Source organism: Haliotis rufescens, unplaced genomic scaffold, assembly GCF_023055435.1.
Source record: "Haliotis rufescens isolate VD_foot unplaced genomic scaffold, xgHalRufe1.0.p SCAF_10, whole genome shotgun sequence".
In the NCBI taxonomy this organism is placed as follows: Eukaryota; Metazoa; Mollusca; class Gastropoda; order Lepetellida; family Haliotidae; genus Haliotis; species Haliotis rufescens.
The window spans coordinates 30,222,235-30,240,631 of NW_025963780.1; the positions used below are offsets into that span (position 1 = coordinate 30,222,235).

The window sequence follows — 18,397 nt, forward strand, 5'->3', positions numbered from 1 at the left end:
TTTAATTTATGTACCAGAAGAGTTACTTCCCCTGACAGGAGAAGGTCGGAAGCTTTCCAGAGGCGGAGAAACAACAACACTAGCTACGTGAGTGCCGTGTTGACATGTTGCGTTTGGCGCAGTTAGTGGTTGATAATCATTGATGACAACGTTTTAAATTTGTGACAACATTGCATTACAACAGTGAATCAGTCAGCGAGACAAAATATCTCTCCGTGCTCAATGAACTAAGACATTTCACGATTTCTGGAAACAAGTAGGCCGAGAAGAAAAACAATAAGTTGAATAACAGTGTCCAGAGGTTATAATTAGGCGCTGTCAATCTTAAGCATATCGTATAAGTAAAATATAATTTATAAACAATAAGTTGAATAACAATTTCCATCAATTGATGGACACAGGTTATATTTAGGCGCTGTCAATTCGTATAAGTAAAATATAATTTATAGCAGTATTTGTTTGATCTTTGAGAGAGAGTATCCAGAATCCTACATGGGAGAGGGTCAAAACGGCCCAATGTCAGAACGGCCTCAAAAGGTAAAGTCAAAACGTGCATGTTTTATATGTATAAGTTGACACGCAGTTTTACTACTCATGAATGGATTAGTTTGAAATAAAACACTGAAAGGTTTCATCATTGGGATAAAAGTTTATTCATGTTTTCACAACGGATTTATATAATTCATAAGGTTGGCGTGTAAATTTTCTGATCACCGGAATGATCACCATGCTGTCACGAGAGGGAGAGATCAAAGTAAATTGCACGAGACTGGTTAAAACAACAACATGTCAACTGTATTGGAAGATAATACATTGTAATAACATGTCCTGCTCACACTGGATATTCATTTTGAATGTATAACAATATCTGACATGTATACTCTGTATGGATGCAGGCTAAAACGGCACCTCAGCAAAACGGAATCAATTTGTCGGTGAAAACAGCACTTCATTTGGCAAAAACGGCTACTATTTGCATTATGATTTGTCGGGCGAAAAAAGCATCTCTATTTTTTATAACGATAAGAACGATTTATGTGGTAGTATATTATATGGTTTATTTACATGCCTTGTTATGTTGTTTATGATTTATTTACATTGTCATTTCCTGTTGTTCACAGATATTCACAGATATTCACAGTTGTCACATATTGTCACATATTGTCACTTAAGACTTCAAAACATATGATGTTTTCGAAATAAGTAAGTTGCGCCTCCCGATCAGAGTCGGCGAGTAAATTGGAGAAGAGGCTTATTTCTAATGTAAACTTCTTTTAACATTTCACAATTGTTGGTGTTTGCAAGTGACCATGTGAGTTTAAATTCATTTATTTCAGTTCCACGGTAAAAAGAAATAAGGTGCCGTTTTTGCTAGGCTATATTAGCCGTTTTTGCCTAAGGCTCGGTGATGTTTTTGCCAGTCGGTGACGTTTTAGCTATAACCCCTCTGTACATGCTGTACACATCCTGCTCACATTATTATTATTTTTTGTGGTGGCCGTTATGACTTATCTTTTTGGCCGTTTTGACTATGGTTTTGTCGCCATTTTTACTTTTTTGAGGCCGTTTTGACATAAGGCTGTTTTGACTACAACCCTCCTACATCACTTTTATTAGCAGGCCCTTTTTAGCTTCTCAAGCTGACACCAACATTTCTGTCAAGTGGTGGATTGTCATTTTGACACATGCATGTATGCAAATCCCCAGTCCAACCCTTTTTTCTGCCATTTTGTTTTCACTGTTATCATGTTGATGGTTCACCAGTGAAAGTTATTGTAGAATATGTTGAAGTTTGTTCCTGTTAGGATATATACTGGCCACCGACCAGTTACTTCCAGTTTATCTGTATTATGACCTAGATAGTTGGAAATTAGGGTTGGGTCAGGTAACTCACGTAATCGGGTCGGGTGGGTCTCGAGTAGGACCCGGATACCCAGAGTACTTAGTCATGTGTTATAATTGTTTAATGACAATAAACAATCTAACTCATGGTTACACTACAAGACGCTATATGTTCGCATTACTTTCACACTGTGCACACATTCAGAGCTCCAGATAAGCTGCTTATCTGCGTGAAATACGCATCAGAAATGCAGAAATACACAGTAAAATATAATCTAAGCGTATCAAATACGCAACGAACATTACAGATACGCTACAAAAATAAAACTTGTGCGTATCATCAAAATATTGTGAAGTAACCCTGCGTATTCGATTAGCAAATCAGCAACTTATTTTGTAATTATAAACGGGCATTCCGTCAACCTTGCCAAACTCCACGATGACAGTTACATCATGATCATTTGCCATCACACTTTCTTGTGGAAGTATCGTGGTATTTTTGAGTCCTATAAAGCTCTCAAACCCACACGACACCAGTTTGCAGGGACTAGATGAATAGTGGTTTTAAATATTTAACTTAAATACCCACATGTGTAAAAACTAGTGGGTAACAGAAATTTGAATACGCAGATAGAATTACTGATACCCAATGATTTTAAAATGCATGGGTAAAATACCCACAACACCAAAAGCTTATCTGGAGCTCTGCACATTCCTTCTGACTTTTATATGTTTGAGTAAAGATAATGCTTCAGTCAACTTGGAGGCATGATGAGATCATTTTATACATGTATCTAGAATCTAATTTGTTTTTGCCAGGGCTCCTGTAAAACAATTCTCATTTGGACATTTTATAGCCAAGTCTTGAGACCTACAGCGGGTAGGGTCGGGTAATAGGTGATAGGGTACAAGGTAGTAAATTTGGATTCTTCCCAGCGCTATCGGAAATGACAGTTTACTGTAGTCTAACTATGAGCAAATGTGCTGATTTGCCATGAGAGGTAATCAGAGTTGAAATAAAGCTCTCATATCACCATTGTCTGAACAGCGTGTCAAGTGATCATGCGAACATCTTCAGTTACTCATAGCATTTTGTGTGATCTCTGATTGCACATTCATATATTTTATTCTTTATAAATATAAATGAATACGATTTGTTTCTGTTAATTTATTCTTCTACTAATGGATGTAAGACGATATTTACTCCAAACAGTCTACTCATGAATGCTTATCCATGGATTTTTGTTTCCGTGAACTAATCACATGACACCCCTGTGTGTCTTTTCTAAAGTTCTATTGGACAGCCTCCGTGGGTAGTGAGTGGTAGAGCATCCGCCTTGAGAGCGGAAGGTCTGGGGTTTGATCCCAGGCTGTGTCATACCAAAAGACATTAAATGATGGTACTTGTTATGGTTTAAATATATATTTTTTTCAACTGATAATTGGGATCGGTAAACAGCACTTATTTGAGTACCTCTCCCTACATAGAAATCAGGTAACAAATAAAGTCAAGGTGTTTACAAAATATTTACACAAAAATACCTTGGTGGTCAGTTGTCAAGCATGCTCAGCTGTGACCCGTTTTGATAGTCAGAATTATGGGGTTTTTCGTAGTATAAAGTATCTAAATAATGTACACAAGATACATATTTATCATATGTGAGAGTTTGATGTATTATTTATGTTTAAATCTACCAGAATGTGTGATGAAAGTTGGACAGATAAAAGAATTTTTTTATTTGCTTCAGATGATAGGCCTTCACATCCTTAAAGTACTGTATTTATATCATATCCTTTTGTATAATATAATAAGTTGCTTCTAATTTGATCATAATTGCAACAAACAAAGAAGTAGCGTAGTGGGTCTTTATAGTGGCGACCACAGGAACAATCTAGGCTGTCAGTTATGAATCTATCGAATTTATGTCCGTTAAGGTCGCTGCATCCGAGTCTGAGGCGGCAGTGGATAATTTGACAGGATCTCGTTCCCAAATCTATATTAAAGACATGTTTGTAATTGTTATTGCATGATAATACATTTTTAAAATCTGAGTAAGAGCCAGTGGATTTAAAATCTTCAGATAGATTATTCCATTATTTTGTGGAGTTAAGTAAAAAGGATTTTGCGTAATCTTCAGTCTAACATCTTATTATTTGGAGGTCTGGGGAGTTTCTAAGACTGTAATCACTGTGTTAACTTGGTCTGGTATAAGGTTGCAGAGATAAGCTGGCGCTAAATTGTTTGCCATTTTGTAGAATAAAGATGAAGATTGAATTTTGCTCCTTAATGACAAATGGTTTCAGATTTATCTGTATACAATTTTTTATGGCTTGTGCCTCATGTTGCACCACATATGGTTCTTAAAGCATCCAGATTTAATTTTGTCAGTTCTTGATCTTTAGTACAATTATTCCAAAGTATACTACAATAATCAAATATTGGTAAGATGAATGATTTATACATAATTTTCATAGAGATTGGTATTTTAAACTTTTAAAACAGTTTATCATCGGACTGACCTTTAATACAATGCTATCTGTATGAGAATGTCAGTGAGTATCACGCTGGAGAACTACGCCTAAATGTTAATGCATTTCAACTTCTTTTACGATGATTCCATCCATTAGGAGATTTGGTTTATTTAATGGTACCGTTTTGCGGAGAATGAAATACTTTCGGGGTTTTTTCAGAGTTAAACTTCACTTGCCACATTTTAGCCCAGTAAGAGATTTTGATCAGATCATTGTTTAAAGCTGAGGCTGCTGTGCCTGGGTTTTCGACAGCGATATACAGGGATGTAATCTCAGCAAAGAGTCAGATATTACTATTTGTTTTATCAACTAAATTATTTATGTAAATCAAGAACAACAGTGGGCCAAGAACAGATCCTTGTGGTACTCCAGCCAGTATAAAGTTAATTTGGATTAATATAAGTTGATAACTACTCTTTGTTTTCTATCTATCAAGTAACTTTCAAACCATTTTAATAATGTTCCCTTGATACCATACGTCTCTAGTTTGTTTACTAATCCACGGTGCCAAACCTTATCAAAAGCCTTACTTATATCACAAAAGACTACCCTAACATTAATGGCTTTTAAAATAGTCATACAAGTAGATCAATTGGTAAGTTGTTGTATCACCAGAGATAAAACCCCACTGGAGATTACTTGGAATTTCATTATCTGTAAGTTGAATACATATTTAAATACACGTTTCCAGTGCTTTGGCTACGCAGCTTGTAAGTGCAATAGGTCTGTCATTAGAACATTCGTTTTTACTACCCTTCTTATGTATAGGAGTTATGGTAATATCATTACCGTATTTTCTTGTGTATAGTGCACACTTTTTTTTCAATATGTTCCCAATTAAAGCGATTTAGTGAGGTTACAAGGCCATCGATATCCATCAGTGAATATTGATATATCCTCCTAAAGTAAGTCTCATCAGTGGGTTTGCTTGCCTCTATACTGACATACACTGGGCAGTGATCGCTGCAGCAGTGCAGATAGGGTCTGACACACCCGACATATACCCTGTCAGTACATGACACAAATATTCCATCTATAATGGTGCTGGATTGCTCTGTTATTCTCGTTGGCGGTTTAATTAACTGACTAAGTCCATATGCTGATTTAAAATATTCAATTTTGGGGTTTGTAATACTAAAATCCCCAGCAGAGCTCCAGATAACTTTTTGAGCAATTGAGTTTTTACTCAAAGGTATCTATTTTTATTGGGTTATTACCATTAATATTATTGATTACATTTTTCATTGGGTAACCAATATGTTTTCACTCATCTATTCATCATTCTATTGGGTTTCTCCCAAAATGAGTTAACATTTTGAGCTTTCAAGAAAATAATAATTGTGTTTTAGATGTATATAAGGGTTCTAACTATAGGCTTGACTTGGAAAGTAGATTAGCTCATAATTGTGTTTCGGAAATTAGCCTCATCATTGTACGCATGCTGAAAAAGCTTCATTGGGTATTAACGCATGTTGTTTTTATAAATTTGAGTTTTTCATTAAATGCATGCGTTTCTGTACGCATGTTAATTGAAAGTAATTGGGTTTTGAATATTTTGGGGGAGTATTTTACGCAAATACGCAGCTTATCTGTAGCTCCGCCCAAGCAACAACGGACTTTATCCAAACTGCCTCAAGACCTCATAGTTCTAAGTCATATATTCGCCGTGCATGTAGTATGTCCTTTATGTAGATTGTTACACCACCTCCATAACATTCAGCTCCATCTTTCCTGAAAATCCCTTAACGTATATTAAGGTGTGTGTGCAAGTTCCAAACTATTGTAAATGGATCATATTAAAATCACCACTTGTTTGTCGGTGGCTTCTAAATAAACAACTTTATCACTATTTTTAATGAAATATGTACATGAATTATATTGAGGTCACCACTTGTTGGTCTATAAATTCAGGATAAACAAAACATGTCACTGCTTTGAATCAAATGTGTCACTGCTTTGAATTAAATAGGTACATGAATTATATTGAGGTCACCACCTGTTGGTAAATTACCCTGTTGTTGTCCTGTCTGGCGCTCGGCATTAAGGGGTTAAAACAAGGACTGGTCGGCTCAGAGTCAGTAAAGTGTGTCTGAGTGGGGTATTCATGTTAAACTGCGGTATGGTATCTCAGTGGGCTAGCACTTAAAAATCAGCATTAGTCCGGACTAGTACAAGCAGCCACACACACGTGCATGCACATCATTATATAAGTGCAATAATCTATGACACAACGTTAAACTCTATTTCATCTCATCCCTAAAGTTACATTGAAGCAAAGTGCTTACCAGGTCCCACTTGCACAAAGCGATCTTAGCGCTAAGACTATCGTAAGCCTATGTTAAAGTATGGGTGTTACGATCATGGTAGAGCTAAGATCGCTTTGTGCAAGTGGGCCCTGGTGTTTTGATATATATAGTTAACTATGGATATGATACTTAGGTACCTCTAATTTTGGGTTGTTATTAAGGTAGTTGGTTAAAAGCATTTCGACTGTCCGACATCTTGGATCTGGTCACTTGATCACTACAGATATATCTCTTCAAAGGCTATTGCCAAATTTGGAGATAAACATACTGTGTTTTCAATGTAGAGCTTGGTTACCAGGAGATTTAACCATGCTCAATTGAACTTGGAACCGAACATACAGTGTGAGGATTCAAGTGTAAACTTTAACGCGGTTAATCTACAGGTAACCCAGCTCTATGCTGAAAACATAGTAGGTTTATCTCCATTCTACCATGACTAAATAAATCGCTGACTCTTTGGTGTTAGCAAATACATAGAGTGAGGCGACATGTTGAGTCCAGTGTTTTGAGTGGGTTGTCGATCTGAATTACGGAATCACCGACAATAGCCTTGAAACAAAATGTGGCACTCGATGTGCTCAAGCAGTTTGTTTACATGGTAAACTTCACTTCAGCTTATGACAGGCTCTGAAAGCATGTAGCATGGCAACTTCATAAGCTATCATGAGGTCAGCACCCCTAAAGAAAGCTAAGCAAGCTTTGCAAAGGTTTCGTTCTACACAGCACGTAGTTATCATGACATCATATCACTCTTTGTGATGCAAAAGACATCACAGTTGTATATAGAAAAGCGTCAAAAAGCAAGCTCTCTGTTGGCATCAAAACTTGACATAATTCTCTTTGTAGATGTCTATCATGTTTTATGCATTTTGTAGCCTGTAATTGTACATACAATTATTTGAATATGCCTACCGACAATGACTGTAAAAGAAGCACTATTCTAAAAATATCAGCTTCCGCAGTAATGTGTCCGTCAAATCGGCTTTTTCAATCAGAGGGTTTTTATTGTGATTTAATACCTCTGATTGACCAATCAGAACTGAATATTTCCTAACTTCATGGTGGAATCACTGTTTTCGTCTTGTTAATTGAGTGTGTAAATTAAGAACAAGGTGTCAGTACTTAATCCAGTTAACATGGTTAATCACTTGCCTTCAATTGTTTGTTGCTGCTTTGATCAGCCGCCTTTGATGAGCAGCACAGAGATAAACTGTTCATTATAAACATAAACATTGTCGTTGACAGAGTACACATGGCACTACAAAGTCACTTTGCTATATCCATGATTTTGTTAAGAGTGTGTTCATAAAAAAAAAATATGTGCATCAATTTTATAATGATAAATTGTATAGCAAATTTCCAGGACAAAAAAATCATTTCGTTATGTCTGTCATCTTTATAAACGTGTTCATGTACTGGTAATTTACTGTATTAATTTAGGTAACAAGGGTCAATTTTGCACATGATAAAGGGCAATTTTTTCTTCCTTCTTATAATTAATGAGTAAAAGTAAACGAGTCGCAATAACATGTAACAGGGGTTGGTGATACCATGGATACTGGGGCTTACTTGTCACCACTGTTGGCATACTCATATATACTTTTTTTAAACATTTTGAAGTTTTTGAGTGTCATTCATGACAGTTACAGATATTGAAAATGTTAGTTTTGCCGATTACACAGGCATTTGTAAATGTATCATAATGCAATCATATATTCAGCAAGTATGTGGTATGTGGAATAACATATGATATAGCAGTAAAATAAAATCCAAGCGTATCAAATACGCAACGAACATTATACAGATATGCTACAAAAATAAAACTTGTGCGTATCATCAAAATATTATGAAGTAACCCTGCGTATTCGATTAGCAAATCAGCAACTTATATTGAAATTATAAACGGGCATTCCTTCAACCTTGCCAAACTCCACGATGACAGTTACATCATGATCATTTGCCATCACACTTTCTTGTGGAAGTATCGTGGTATTTTTGAGTCCTATAAAGCTCTCGAACCCACACGACACCAGGATGCAGGGACTAGATGAATAGTGTTTTTAAATATTTAACTTAGATACCCACATGTGTAAAAACTAGTGGGTAACAGAAATTTGAATACCCAGATAGGATTACTGATACCCAATGATTTTAAAATGCATGGGTAAAATACCCACAACACCAAAAGCTTATCTGGAGCTCTGGAGCTGTGGTGTGTCTAAAAATTGCACAAAGAATTCCCGTCTGACTTTAAACATGGCCACTATTGTTTCTTCATAATATAGGTGATAATGTGGTTCTATGTTAGTTTTTTCTTCTCTCTTCTGCACAGATGGACCAGTTGTCTAAGGCGTCATAATTTGCTGTGCAGAGTTGCATCCCTTGGGCACACCAGTAACCAATGATTATGCGTTTGATTATGTTTCTAGGTTTGTCAGCACGATACCCATACCTGTGGGTTTAACCAAAGCGGTAAACGACTGTCAGACCTGCATCACTTTAGGCTTTCCTCCTTCATTAAGCCGACACACTGTGATATAACTGGAATACTGTTAAAAGCGGTGTTAAACCCAACTCACTCACTCAAAATCATGGATCCGCATCTGGTCCAGTAATACAAACTCCTTTTCAAATTCTTATTTCAGAGACACTCAATGAAGTAACAGGTGCTTTCAAGACAGACTTCCGGCTATTAGCAAAATGGACGAAACAGACAATGCGAAACAAGCCGAGTCGAAGACTATCACTGGTCTTGTGAAGGAATTTGACAGATCAGCTTTGAAAAAGACGCAGACGAAGGTGATCACTGTTGAAGGTGTGCAGATCATAGAGGAACGTGATGCACGGGGCAAGTTTGTGGTACACGAGGTGCGACAGCCCAATGGCATTCTGGGATATGTAGCAGATGTCCGCCAGGATCTCCAAGTTGGAGAGGTGATGCCCGGCCTCATTGTTGGTATGTAGAGATTTAGCTCACCTAAATTGAAGATTAAAAATAGTAGAACCCCATTATCCCATGCTCTTCCAGAGCTGGGGTCACGGGTGGCATAGTCATCTAAGGTGCCGCAATTCGCTGTGCAGAGTTGTGTCCCTTTGGCACACCAGAAACCTATGATTATGGGTTTGAATCATGGTTCGCCCTGATAATGTTTCTAGGTTTGTCAGCACCATACCCGTGCCGACACGCCGTGATATAAGTGGAATACCGTATTCGACGTAATAAGCACCCCGCTCTAATAAGCGCCCACAGCGATATATATATAGGCTAATGAACAATCCCAATTAGCACCCCTTCCAATTGATCAATGTACACAAGACTTATTTATTTGTGTATAATACGCACTCGTGTGTTATATGCACCCTTAATTATGGGCAAATAAATTCTGGTAAATATATCTGTCCTGTATAATACACAGATACTTTTCTTTTGTATCATTTCAGGCTGTCAGCATAAACCACAAAATGTACGATTTTTCAACTCTGGGTTTTTTTTCACCAATATTTTATTCTAATAAGAGCCCCCTATTTTTAACTTTGAGAGCGCCCTGGGTGCTTATTGCGTCAAATATGGTGCTTTTAAAAGTGGCGTTTCACCCAACTCACTCACTCACTCACTCACTCTTCCAGAACTCGAGATAAGCTGCATATTTGCGTAAAAAATGCATTACATAAACTGAAATACTCTGAAAAATCAATTCCTAGTGTATCAAATGCACAAAGAAAACCTATAAATACACTATTGAAATAAAATTAATGCGTATATTACAACTATTAGATGAAATGATTGTACATCAGCAGATTACCAAATTCACTTACCGACAGTTACATTTGGAAAAGCTTCTGTACAAACATACTGATAGATGCCAATTGAAAAGCACATTGTGCCTAGTCAACGTACATGTTGTATCTCAATTAGTCACTGATTGGTAATTAAAACAATAACGCCTTTCTTACAATGCTAAGTTTTGCACACACAAAATGGCTTCTGGGAGAGGGAGCCACAAGCAGATGCAGACGGGTAATCTACTACATGTATTCACATAGTTTGAAATGATTTACATGGAATGTCCCTCTAAAACTTGAGGATACCCAATCAAAATCGAACCCCTAGGTAAAATGTTTAACAAAAATGTTTATTCAGTTCCAGGTTGTAGCAATATTAAAGCATTGAGAACTGGTTCAGAATTGCTACTACTTGACTACTATCATGCGATTTTCACTTGGCATCAGACCCGTGAAGATCCGGGGTAGAATAAGTCTTCAGCAACCCATGCTTGCTGTAAAATACGACGATGCTTGTCGTAAGAGGCGACTAATGGGATCGGGTGGTCGGGCTTGCTGACTAAGTTGATGCATGCCATCCTTTCCCAATTGCGTGAATCGGTGCTCGTGATGTCAATCACTGGATTGTCTGGTTCAGACTTGATTATTTACAGACCGCCGTCATACAGCTGGAATATTGCTGAGTGCGGCATTAAACAACAAAACAAAACAAACATTTGTAATCAGCACAATTTCGTACTCTCGGGTTAGTGGACTAGGATGAATTATGAGGATGTTTGGTCATTAAGGACTTTGGGTGACTTTGCTGACAGTGTGTCATTGTACCTCTTGGTGTGGAGCGTAGCTCAGGAAGTCAGTCTCTGGCTTGTCTGGCCCAGACATGATAGTTTGCCAGCTGCCGTGATACAGCTGAATGTTCCTGACAGCTGCGTAAAACAACATTCAGTCATTCATAAATTTGACCACCTCCATGGTCTAGAGCGTTTGCCCCGAGAGCGGAAGGTTGGTGGTGTGATCCCCTGGGTGCGTCATACCCAATCTCATTAAAATCAGATCTTAGTTCTCGTTATCGCTAAACAAAGATCTGAGGACATCACATTACGGGTCACGTCAGAACAACCTTTCGCGAACTTTGACCAACCACTGAAAAGACTAACAAGAAGTCGACATCAGCCAGTTAGAAAGCAGTTTTCTCGAGCCTTACGGCACTCGTTTCAACCTAAAGACTTCCATTTCAGACTACGTTTGAAAAATATGTTGACACAGTTCTCAATTAAAATTTTGAAAACTGAACAAACGAACATTCAGGGATGTCTAATATATTGTTGAAATTGTATGGCAGTGCTTCCAACGTACTGTGCATCGCCTCCTCCGTTCAAATGTTTATCCCACGGAAGCGAGAGATAGACAATAATGCTGACAGAATCGTTCGAAATACCCCGTGTTAATGTTTTCGAGGTTGCATCATTTGAAAACACATTCCGACTGCCACTTTCATGATCTGGTAAGCGACGCTTTGATTGGTCGGATGAAAGGTCGTTCTGACGTGACCCGTAATGGGATGTCCTCAAATATTTGTTTAGCAATTGCGAGAACTAAGATCTGATGTTAATGAGATTGTGTCATACCATGAGATGTTAGAAGATAGTCCTTTTTGTTACCCTGCTTGGTGCTCGGCATTAAGGGATAAAACAAGAACTGGCTGGAGTTAATATGCTGCATCTGAGTGGGGTATCCTTATTAAACTGCAGCATGGTATCTCAGTGGGATAGGGGGGCACGAGTGGCCCAGTCGTCCGAGGTGCCGCGATTCGCTGTGCAGAATTGCGTCCCTTGGGCACCCCAGAAACCTATCATTGTGGGTTCGAATCCTGGTTCGCCCCAAATATGTTTCTAGGTTTGTCAGCACCATACCCGTGCTCGTGGGTTTCACTGAAGTGGTAAACGTCTGAGACCTGCATCACTTCGGGCTTTCCTCCCACATTAAGCTGACACGCCGTGGAATACTGGAATACTGTTAAAAGCGACGTTAAACCCAACTCACTCACTCACTCACTCAGTGGGATAGCGCTATAAAACCAGCAAAAATCGGGACTATTATCAATAGCCACACACAGTCACATGCATGCATGTCTTTATGTAATTGTATTCTCTTGAAAATGACATGAGACCAGGGGACTCCCAATAATTATTTTTAAGGGTCCTGTAAACATGGTAAAGTAATAAAATGGTGTAATGTACTGTGTGTTGAGATAATGACTTTTGAGCCTGGAATGAATCAGTGATCGTGATTGATGGATGAAATAACAGACACCTATTACTGCTCTAGGTGCACTGCAGGTACAGTGACTATTATTGTGTGTCCCTCGGGAGGCAATATATTCTTTTTTTGCATCCAATCTCAGCATTTATGAGTACTTGATGTATATTTGTGTGTCATGCAAAACCCTTCATCTATCCTCTCATTTCAGGATCTCAAGACGTGGCCCATAACCTGGACCTGTTGAAGCAGTATAAAGTGTCCCACATTCTCAACTGTGCCACACTCGTTGAAAACCTCTACCCTTACAAGTATAAATACAAGAACATTGAGCTGTATGATATCCCCGAGACCCCGATAATGCGACACTTCAACGAGGCTTTAGATTTTATTGACGAAGGTCGTACAGCCAGTTGTGTTTTGGTGCATTGCAACGCAGGCGTGTCCCGATCAGCTACTTTTGTTATCGCCTACCTGATGAAGAAGGAGGGGATTACGTTTAAAGAGGCCTTCAACTTTCTGAGGTCAAAGAGGCCAGCCACATGCCCCAACCCAGGGTTTGTCTCCCAGCTCAAGAAGTATGAGGAGATTTTGAAACAAAAGAATGACTGCAAGAAAAGTGGAAAGAGCCGTACCCACACACCTTAATCTTGTGGGCCCTTTTCATGTTTGTATATTTATTTGGCATGTATCCGGTGATTATTTGAGATCTAAATATTATGCACGTTTAACTTCGGGCCTTGATAATTCAAACACAGAATGCCTAGCCCGAGGTGATGTCCTTCCCTTGCGGTTCTTCTATCCCTCATGGTTCAACCAATGCTTTGTTTTTCTTGTGACTGTACTTCTGTTCCCCTTTGGGACCGGAGGAATGAAATGAGATGAGATCCACATGTTGTATTGAAAATTGGGGGACTAAACATTGCATATATTCGTGTTACATGCCAGATTTGTCAGACCTTTTCCTGAGGAAACAAAATCCCAACATTGTGCATACGTGAATGTGTTGACCTGTTAGTGTTGCCTGTATGTGCTTACTTGTATCTGCATACCTGTACGTGCTTACCTGTATCTGCATACCTGTACGTGCTTACCTGTATCTGCATACCTGTATGTGCTTACCTGAATCTGCATACCTGTACGTGCTTACCTGTATCTGCATACCTGTATGTGCTTACCTGTATCTGCATACCTGTACGTGCTTACCTGTATCTGCATACCTGTATGTGCTTACCTGTATCTGCACACCTATATGTGCTTACCTGTATCTGCATACCTATATGTGCTTATATGTATGTTTATCTATATCTGCACACCTGTATGTGCTTATATGTTAGTGTTTATCTATATCTGCATACCTGTACGTGCTTACCTGTATCTGCGTACCTGAACGTGCTTATATGTTTGTGCTTATCTGTACATGCAAACATGTATGTTTATCTATATCTGCATACCTTCACGTGGTTACCTGTATCTGCATACTTGTATGTGCTTACCTGTAGGTGCTTACCTATATGTATGTGTTTACCTCTATCCACATACCTTACCTCAATGTGCTTGCATGGATGCCTTTACTTGTAGTATGTGCTTGTCTTCTTACCAGTATCTACTTACTTGAATGTGCTTACCTCAGGGATAATTCTAGTAGGGTGGGGCCTTGTACTTTAACCCCTAAATTTGAAAAAGGCCCACATTTTCAAGAACAATGGGACATTTTAACGTTGTGCTGTATGGGCAAGTGTGGGTGTACCTCTGGAAAATTTAGAAATTTTTCGGTTAAAGGGCCCAGTTCAGAAATTTCCTAGAGTGAACCTTGTTACCTGTATGCGTAAGTTTATGTGCTGGCCATTATGCTTGCCTATGTTTGTGCTTACCTCAGGGATAATTCGGGGTGGGGGGTGGGTGGTGGGGGGGCCTTGTACTTTAACCCCTACATTTGGAAAAAGGCCCACATTTTCAAGGACAATGGGACATTTTAACATTGTGCTGTATGGGCAAGTGTGGGTGTACGTCTGAAATATTTAGATTTTTTCAGATAAAGAGCCCAAGTAAAATATTTCCTAGAAAGAATCCTGTTACCTGTATGCACTTGTAGCATGTGCTTGTATGTGCATGCTTACCTGTGTATGTGCTTACCTATATGTGCTTACTGGTAGAACACACCTGTGGAACAGCTAGGTTGTCAGCAACCCATGCTTGTCGTAAGAGGCGACTTACCTGCATGTGTGTACCTGCTCAGGTTACAGAGTACAGCATGGTTTTGTTTTCCTCAGGCTCAGGTTTCACGCGATGCCCCTCACATCACTAGATGAAGAACCAAACTTACACACAGCATTAGCAAGTGATCAGGTACCAAATGTGCAGTATAGCTCTCATCCTCTACATCTCCACGGCTTGCATTTCAGTAAACCGTTCCTATGGTTCTCGTGATCTCAAATTTGAGTTGCTCGCCAATTTGATTTACAACGCTCCTCAGTCTAACGGACCAATCAGAATGGGAGTTACAAACCAGCCTTATGTTGGGATGGCGATTTCAACAACATGGCATGGTATTGATTACGATAGAGTTTGCAAGAAATTCAACTTTGAAAAACCGACTGACACACAAAAGAAAGCCCTCAATTATCTTTTTGATAAAAAGAACATCTTCATGTCCTTTTAAACTGACGATGGCTTTGATTTCTCGGCAATACATGTTAAACTTGCTTACCCATTTCTCTCTTTCTTATCTCAACATTTGATTGGTCGGTAAAATGTTAATGAAAAGAAGGGCGGGTAATTTGTGTGCATGAGATTGACGTGAATGGATCGAGGGGTTAGTGTAGATATACCAAAACGCGATCCTTGCAGATATAGAGGATGTACAGCTATGAAACTTCTTTATGACTTCTTGTTGCAATAACAAGACAAACGTTTATGTATGGGGATGTCAATTAAGACATTTCATGTATTTAGACATGTTGGAAGGAAATGATCTGATGTATGACACACACAAAATAGATTTCTTTGATCCTTAGTTTATAATGACCAATCATTAGATCCTACTGGCTAGGTTAAAACTTGGTAGAAATCTGGAGTCAGAAACCATCCTCAATTATCCGGGGAATTGTCTCCATTCTCGTTTCAAAAATACCCAGGATCCTTTCGTTACCATAGCTTCATTTTGAGCCCGATTTGATGCTTAAGGTAGCCATCCAGTCAAGTTCTTCTAAGAGAAAATCTGCGCTAAGAGACGGACGAGATGATGACAGTGACAGCACTTCCGAAACTAGCTTTGTGGCAATGGGTCCAGGGTATATATCATTATAAGATAATGATACAAGGGCGGATCCAACAAATTTAACAGGGACAGGTCCAAAATATCAAAATCCTCTCTCAGTTAATTTTACATACTCTGGATCCGCCTATGTGATATAATACCCTTGATAAACAGACTAGTATCAAGGGTAGCTTTGTTGTAGGCGTGGTGTTGTTGCTGATATTAAACCAATAACAAGGACATCAGAACAGTAACAAAATGGAGAGACTAGTATTAAGGATAGCTTAGTTGGAGGCAGTGCTGTTGTAGCTGGTATAATACGGATGAAAGTGATAGGGAAATCCACTAGTCAGGCTAGTAACAAAATGGAGAGACTAGTTGTTTTCTCTTTCCATAACTGGACAAGTTTGATAAAATTTATAGTGCCTGACAGTGGATTGGTATATGTGTTTAGAGTACAGTTTTCAATATTGGGTTTATTGTGAGTTGTTGAGTGTGCTTGTTCTGTACTTTGAGCCAGTTAGCCATGACATATGATTTGTTTGATTGTCTTTGCTTTACTTGAAGGGATGTTATTATATATTCTCAATTTGATCTTTGGTTGTTATTTTTCAAATATTTGTTTTGATTCAAATGGAGTGTTTGTATTTGTACTGTTTTTGCTCCATATATTACTGGCAAATTAAGGCTGGACATTTAGCTAGTGGTTTGTGTGACCGTTTGATGTCAAAACTCATGAAAACACTGTCAATGCATATGAAAATTCATTTTCACAGTGTATATATTGTATATGTTCACAATTCTCATATAATATATTCCTCTTGATGAAACAGTTAGGCCTGTTATATTTCATTAGTTGGTTTACAAAATGTTTGCAATCATCCTACAATGCAATCCCCCAGATCAGAACTGCTACTGTTGAATGAGAAACAGACTCATAGGTCATTCCATCACGGATGTACGTTTGCGAAAAGATACCAAAAGATAATTGATTTTTTTTACTTAAGAATTTTTTTTTTGGTACATATTATTCACCATGTTTTACTGATAGCGGCGACAAAATCTTGTGCTTGTTTTTTCCATTTCACTTATTATAAAACAGAGTCACTCTCTCCTTTCTCCCCCCCCCCCCCCCCCCCCCCCCCCCCCCCCAAATTGTCAAAGTCTCTTGATTTTGTTTCTAATATTTGGGGTGGGGGAGTTGAGGGTTCTTAACGGTCCTCTAAACCAACTAAAAAATATATAAGGCCTTATATATATATCGTTTATTTACCCACATTAACCTTTTGCTTCAAAAGTCCAGTTTATTTATTCCTACTCTACTAGTCAACAAGTCAAATGATTTTATTTGAATACTATTACTAATACATATATTATTGTATTGCATTATATTATACAATTGATTCTGTAACTCTACTATAGTCACTTAATTTTGGTTTGGGGTGAAGTTGTATCAGAACACAAGTACAACATGCCAGAGGTAGCTGTGGCCACACTATAATACTTGAATGTTTGATCTCTATAATGTCATATTGACAGAAGACGGCATGACACAGTCTTGGTGCTATTGTGTTTGTATTTGTAGAATGTTGTGGTAAAATATATGGCATAATGCCCCAGGGGGTCCAAGCTGTTTCTGATTGTCCCAGACCAGCTGTTTCTGGGGTCCAGGCTGTTACTGATTGTCCCAGACCAGCTGTTTCTGGGGTCAAGGCAGTTTCTGATTGTCCCAGAGCAGCTGCTTCTGATTGTCCCAGACCAGCTGTTTCTGGGGTCAAGGCAGTTTCTGATTGTCCCAGAGCAGCTGCTTCTGATTGTCCCAGACCAGCTGTTTCTGGGGTCCAGGCAGTTTCTGATTGTCCCAGAGCAGCTGCTTCTGATTGTCCCAGACCAGCTGTTTCTGGGGTCCAGGCAGTTTCTAATTGTCCCAGACCAGCTGTTTCAGGGGTCCAGGCTGTTTCTGATTGTCCCAGAGCAGCTGCTTCTGATTGTCCCAGACCAGCTGTTTCTGGGGTCCAGGCAGTTTCTGATTGTCCCAGACCAGCTGTTTCTGATTGTCTCAGACCAGTTGTTTCTGGGGTAGACCAGCTCTTCCTGGGGTCCAGGCTGTTCTTTATTCTTCCCGTACCATAGCTTGAAATCAGTGAATCCTGACACCCTATATTTCTCATTACCTACCAGTATGTTGTCATCAGTTTAGAAGCCGGAACTAGATGCTGTGGTTTGGATTACTGCAGATGCTTCATTAAGAAGTTGAATTCAGGCTAAGTACTGGTATTCATATCTGAATCAATCAATTGAATTCTTTCTTATGAGGGTCAACTGTTTTTACAATGACCACTCTCCAAATGGCATGTTAAGATACCTTGGAATTAGGGCTGGGACGGGTAACTCGGGTAGTTTGTACCTACCTCTT

At 38.8% G+C, this 18,397-nt stretch overlaps 1 protein-coding gene across 1 annotated transcript; it reads left to right on the forward strand.

Moving 5' to 3' along the window:
• Positions 1-21: 21 nt before the first annotated feature.
• Positions 22-17,112, forward strand: LOC124135063 (dual specificity protein phosphatase 19-like). The gene is made up of 3 exons (XM_046500241.2): positions 22-87; positions 9,326-9,636; positions 12,934-17,112. The coding sequence occupies exons 2-3, from the start codon at positions 9,381-9,383 to the stop codon at positions 13,368-13,370; spliced, it is 693 nt and encodes a 230-aa protein (XP_046356197.1). The 5' UTR covers positions 22-87; positions 9,326-9,380; the 3' UTR covers positions 13,371-17,112.
• Positions 17,113-18,397: the final 1,285 nt, after the last annotated feature.

Coding starts and splice junctions, on each gene's coding strand:
- LOC124135063 (XM_046500241.2), top strand. CDS start 9,381: ATGGACGAAACAGACAATGCGAAACAAGCCGAGTCGAAGACTATCACT. Junction 9,637..12,933: donor GATGCCCGGCCTCATTGTTG/GTATGTAGAGAT, acceptor CTCTCATTTCAG/GATCTCAAGACGTGGCCCAT.